The following is a 6,076-nucleotide window of genomic DNA, read 5'->3' as shown; positions in this document are numbered from 1 at the left end:
CTCTGATAACAAGCTGAATGGTCCTCTCATTTTTTAGTATGGAGGATGTGGTGTCCATGGTTACCAGAAGTATGTTTCAAATTTTGATTTGTCTGACCACAGAACAGTTTTCCACTTTTTAAATGAGAGTTGGTCCAGAGAAGACAGCAGTGTTGCTGGATGGTGTTCGCATCTAGCTTTTTCTTTACATGATAGAGCATTAAGCAGCATTTGTGGATGGTACAGTGAGCTGTGTTTACAGACAATAATTTGTGGAAGTGTTCCTGAGTCCATGCAGGGATGGCCCGAACAGAATCAGACCTGCTTTTAATATAGCACTGCCTGAAAGTCCAAAGATCACAAGTATCCTGTATTGACTTTCCGCCTCCTTGCTTGCACACAAAGATTTGTCCAGATTCTTGAAATGTTTTGATGATAATATTATGAACTGTGGAAGATAAGATACTCAAAGTCTTCCCAATTTTCTATCAAAGACCATTATTCAGAAATTATTTCACTAATTTTAGACACATTTTTGCTGACTAGTAAACCTCTGCCCGTCTTTACTTCTAACATTCACACCTAGGGACAATTTAGAGTTACCAACTAACCGAACATGCATGTGTTTGGTCTGTGGGAGGAAACTGGAGCATCTGGAGAAGCCACTGAAGTATCTCACACATGTTCGAGGAGGACATACAAACTCCACACAGACAGGCACCAGCCATGGTGCGATCCTGCAACCTTCCTGCTGTGAGGCAACAGCTCTAACCACTGCTCCACCATGCCGCCCTCTAAGAGATTCAGCCAGTCTAAGATGTTCTTTTTATATCCGTTTCATTAGGTTAATTGGCCACAGCTGTTTCTTATTCATACCACTTACTTTTACAGCCTTTTGCTGCCTCTGCCCCACTTTTTGGCTTGTGCTGCTGCCATAAAATTTCAAATTATCTTACTTTTTCCTTTAAAAAAAGGACACAATTTATTAGTTTAAACACGTGTTTTGTTTACTATGTTTCACTGTGAATAAAATATGGGTATAAAAGATTTGCAAATCATTGCATTTTTTTTTTTTTTTACATTTTACACAACATTTCATTTGGAATTGGGGTTGTATCTTTTAGTAGTGCTTTTGCGCATAGTTTGAGTAATAACTATGAATATAACTTAGGTAAAGTCAAACACTCTGTAAATTGTTGCTCTACAAGTAATGATTTTGTCCTGCTCTCTTTGTGCTCTGCAGCAAGCTTTTGTATTCACTGCTTGTTGATATCAACGTGGAAGAGCAGAAGACAATCTGTCCCAGATATAACACAGACATCCCTCAGCAAGTAGAAGAGAGAGGCGTACGCAGAGAGGAGAGAGGCAGAACGACAGACGGTCCGGGAGGCAGCAGGATAAAGAGGGACAGACACAGGGACAAAAGCATGAAGACACAAGGCAGGTGTGGAAAATGTGGAGCCACAGACAGACCAGAATAAGGAGGTGGCTGCACCATCTGTTGCCAAAGAGAAAAACATGTTAGCGATTCAGCCAAGAGGAGCGAAGCAGCCCACAGTCTGCAGTGGGATGCATAAAACCCCTCCTGAATGGTAAGTGACAGACTTACCATTGTAAGCTACATCAGTGTGTGTGCTTGTGTTTGTCTTTGCTCCAAGCATGTCTGCTTCAGACAAAGTGTTGAGACCGTTAATAGATAATAATCTTCTGATCCATATCATTTTTAATTCATGACCTGTTTCTATGGAGATGATTCCATATCTTTCCTCCCTTCGTGTGCGCATCGGAGGGAAACAGGCACCTGAAGTCACAGCTTTTAATTCAATGCTATGAGTGTGGTTTTAAAAATGTGAAAATGTCCAAACTTTAAAAAGCAAAAAAATGTAAATAAATAAGAACAAGAAATGCTGTAATAGCAATAGTTGTCTCCTCACCAAAACATTAGAAATGCAAATAGATCACTAATCTAATACAGACAAAAGACTGTACCAGAGCTAAACGACTATTATCTTACCTGTTTTCCATTATGACTGAATGCACAGCAGCAAAACAGGAAATAATTATTAATAAATGTGACGCACAGCAACAAGTATGTGTTTATGAAGCTAAGTTATGATCTGATTGAAGTGCCCAAAACAACAACAAATAGAATGAAAAGCAAACAATAAAAAAGAGAGTAAAGAATCATGTATGTATGCAAAAATCAGAATCTCTTTTTTTAAAGAGTGAAATATAAAGCAAAAACATTCCTACAAATAAAAATAGGCTATTTTTTCTGTGATTTTAGAGGACTTGGTGATACACTTGACTCCATTGCTTCTTTTTTTCTTTTCCACATGGTGTGTGTTTCAGAGATGATTTTTTTTTTTTTTTTTGGCCAGGCTGTAAAATAAATAAAGTACAGATTAAGCATAAATGATTTTCTTCTAAAACATAAATTTTGATGAAAATTTGTCAATAATAGCCAAGCAACAAACGATCAGTAAAAGACAAAAACAAAAGACTTTGGCTTCCCATTCCCATGTTGAATAAGCTGATTATTAAAGTTAAATTTGGGAGAGGGGAAACCTGAGATGGTGGGATTTATTCAGGTCTGAGTGACTCACCAAATGTGACACTTTCAAACCCAGGAGGGAAAAACCAAAGTGACAACATTGTGTTTGAACAGACTTCTTCACTCCAGACACTCATTATAACTGTTAAACAAAACAAAAAGACTGAAATTAATAATTGCAAATTGATTTTTCATGTTGCCTATTTTTTTAGCATTGCTTTAGATTATTCTGAAGCTTATCACGGTATATTTTATTTCACAATTTAGCCTGCAGCAAACGTTTTTTTGGGGCGGTTGATTGGAGTATTTTTGATTAATCCTAAAACCTACTTCAGTGGAATCTTACCCTTTCAACACATCTCCTGCTGAAGTCTTTAGCTAAAAATAATTTGTTTGTCTGTCTTACAAAACAGCAAGTTTAATTTGGTTCAGTGTCTTCCTGTTGATCTGGGAAGGAAATTTCCATCTTGCCATCATGCATTGTCTTGATCTGTTGTTTTTTTTACTTTAAACTCTGTTATGTGTTTATCCTCCATGCCTTTTGGCCTCTTTCAGTGAACCTTCAAGAAAATCTAACAGAGATTAGATGACGGCACTGCAGGACTGATAAACCACAAAATGTATGAGGGGCCAAAAACATTTGAACTAAGCATTTTTCCTTTTTTTGTGTGGAAATGTAGTGTTTTTTGGTTTGAAATGCTAAAATGATCTCATCGGTCTTCAAATTCCACAGCTTTTTCAGTAAAAAATGCACTCCCTCTTCCAGTATGTCGATTCTTCATGGTGTTTGTTTGACAGAGATCTCAGCGACTGACTCGTAAAACTCATCCTCGGTCGCATATGCTTTTCCCGAGGACATTGTTTCTGTCCTCCATCAAGCAGGAGTCACTCTCCATTCAGACACTAAACCTGACACGACTACCAAGTCAACAGAATTTCTCCAAGGTCACGTTTAGCTATTAGTCAACAGACATTTAGAAAACAGCTCCCTCCTGTGCACGCTGCTGAACACGGCCGCACCAGTATTTGCAAACACAAACGTGCAGAGGAAAAAGTCAAGCAATGTCTCCTCGTTAATACAGCTGCACACACACACACACACAGCTGTCATGTTGAGAATGGTCCTGTTACTGTAACCTAGCAACAGAGACAGCCATCGACTGTTTTCCCGTCCAGCTCAGGAGCAGCGAAGCCATTACTACCTCTGCTTCATCCACTTCACACCATCACTTCTTACTGAAGGGTGCTTCATTTAACTCCGTCGTTTTCTCTCCCCCAGACACTCGGGATGGACAGTCTGCAGCGAAAGGAGGAAAAAAGTTTCACCAAAGAGGTACGGGATGAGCTTCTATTCCGCAGGACGCTGTGATTTTTAGTTTCCTGCAGACTGCGCAGAGGAGTTTGGATTCTGACAGCTGTGTTTCACATTTCTGCAGAGCTGAACCAAACAAGCAGCCTCTCCGTTTGGACTAGCAGCTGTTCTTGTCCATTCCCGCTGAGCCCTGCTGCAGCTTGATTTGAACTAGAAACTCCTGGTTTCCAAACTAATGATGCAAACTCCGGGCTCCATGGTGATGGGGATTGTCTTCGCACCTTTGGGACTGGTCCTTGTCTTCACTGCCGCCATCACCCCTCAGTGGAGGGAGGGACAGGCGCGGCTGAACATCGGAGGACCTGGGTCGTTCCTCCGAGCAGGGACTAAAGGTCAAGGGGCGGGTAGGTCCGCGGAGGCCCTGCTCCTACTGCGCTCCGATGGCCTCTGGGAGAGCTGCCTGCAAGTGGAGCAGTCGGAGCTGAAGCAGTGCTGGCCCATTTCCGGTCCATATCAGCGGGACTCTCGGGTTCGGCTGGTGCAGGGCCTGGTGCTCACCTCCTTGTTCCTGTGTGGCATCGGCATCGTCCTGGCCTGCATCGGGGTCCGATGCTGGACAGATCTGCCTCTGAGAAGGGTGGCAGCTTCAGGGGGGCTCCTGGTGGTGATCGCTGGGCTCCTGAGCCTCGCTGGACTGGGGGTGTACACCCACAACCTCCGAAGACTTGGGGTGGATCCAAGCCGAGGGATCAGTAACCCCAGGTTCCCGCAGCTCAGCCTGAGTCCAGCCGGATCGCTCTACTTTGGGTGGCTGGGCTCGTGTTTGCAGGTGCTGGGAGGGAGCGCGCTGCTGCTCAGCTTCAAACGCCCCCGATGCCCCACCTGCCCGTCCCGCCAGGAGCAGGCCGTCTGTCCCGCCTGTCGCTCCTGTCCTGAAATGAGCAGCAAGACGGACATGGACGTGTATGAAGTCAGCTGTTAGACGTACAACCATTTCACATGAGTAAAAATGAGCAAAAGGGAAAACCAGCAGATAAATCTGACAAGTGATGAAACGATAATTAAAAGGGAATAAATTAAACATCAATTCTGAGACAAAGAAGAAACGATTGGCTAATCAGTTAATTAATACAAATAATTAATAACACTATAACTGGTGTGAGCATAATGAATGTAGCTGAAAGCCTAATTTGTGGACGTTACAGCAAAATAAATCATTCTAGGAAAGCAACAGAGCGAAACTTTATTTTTTTCTGTTTAATGTGTGTTCTGTTAGCAGAAATGTGACATGTTTGTGTCTGAACAAGACTGTGAAATGTAAAATATTTGTAATAAAACATCCAAGTAGCAGCCAAGATGTTTCAGTAAAGGTTTAAACAGAGGATATAGTTTATATTTCCCGTCTTTATGTTATCTGTTAACAGAGAATTAAATGAAACCAATCAACATGAAAATCTTTGTGAATCCTAAACGTGTATCTATAAAAGTGATATTTTTTTGTGTTGTTGTCCTGACCAAGACTTCATTTGAATGTGGTGTTGCTATAATGTGAGCAAATAGAAGCATAAAATGTGCCGTAAGAGGTTGTAAAACTCTTTATTTCTTGTGTATTATTTGTTGTTGTGAAACTGTTTTGGTACGCAGAAAATTGAATAAAACATTTTATTGATCCAGCTACAAACTGCGAGCTAAATCTTGCTGAAAATACTGTTTTTTACCACATCAATCCGAAAGATCCAGGAGTTCAGTGGGAAGCTGAATTAAAATCAATGAATCATTTCCATTTTTCTCTGTTGTATGGCGTTTACGATATACATAATATTGTTTTGCAGACAATAATGAGCAGATCACTACAATCCTGTGTGTGTTAATTGAAGTTTTCTGGTGTGCTTGAAGCTGCGAGGCACAGATCATCCCAGCCAGTGCGTGGTAGGCAAGGTCACCGGACTCAGAAGCAGCCTTGTTACAAGAATAGATGTGATTGCAACGTAGATAAGTCAATATATGAGTGATTGACCACTTCAGCTGCAAACAAAGACAATCAGCGGGTTGCATCTGAAGACCAGCAGCGGAATATGACCAATCAGGCACAAAGCTGCACAAACAGTGTCTAAATGTAGACAGCAGGTAAGTCTACATTTATTGGGTTTTTAAATTGGTTATGAATCTATTATTGTGCACTTAGTTTTGTCACTTTATTTTATGCATTCTTTTAATTATTACTGTTGTGG

The 6,076-nt window shown here is 41.3% G+C and overlaps 1 protein-coding gene across 2 annotated transcripts; it reads left to right on the top strand.

The window, feature by feature from the left end:
• Positions 1-1,051: 1,051 nt before the first annotated feature.
• si:dkey-221l4.11 (claudin-23) lies at positions 1,052-5,519 on the top strand. Of its 2 annotated transcripts, XM_017412171.3 has the most exons (3): positions 1,052-1,571; positions 3,813-3,866; positions 3,970-5,519. In XM_017412171.3, the coding sequence occupies exon 3, from the start codon at positions 4,081-4,083 to the stop codon at positions 4,825-4,827; it is 747 nt and encodes a 248-aa protein (XP_017267660.1). In that variant the 5' UTR covers positions 1,052-1,571; positions 3,813-3,866; positions 3,970-4,080; the 3' UTR covers positions 4,828-5,519. The 2 variants fall into 2 exon arrangements, with proteins under 2 accessions (XP_017267660.1, XP_017267651.1); XM_017412162.3 differs by having other exon boundaries at positions 3,813-5,519.
• Positions 5,520-6,076: the final 557 nt, after the last annotated feature.

Source organism: Kryptolebias marmoratus, linkage group LG10, assembly GCF_001649575.2.
Source record: "Kryptolebias marmoratus isolate JLee-2015 linkage group LG10, ASM164957v2, whole genome shotgun sequence".
NCBI classification, from domain to species: domain Eukaryota; kingdom Metazoa; phylum Chordata; class Actinopteri; order Cyprinodontiformes; family Rivulidae; genus Kryptolebias; species Kryptolebias marmoratus.
The sequence above is the reverse complement of the archived record's forward strand: the minus strand, read 5'-3'. Positions and strand labels throughout refer to the sequence as shown.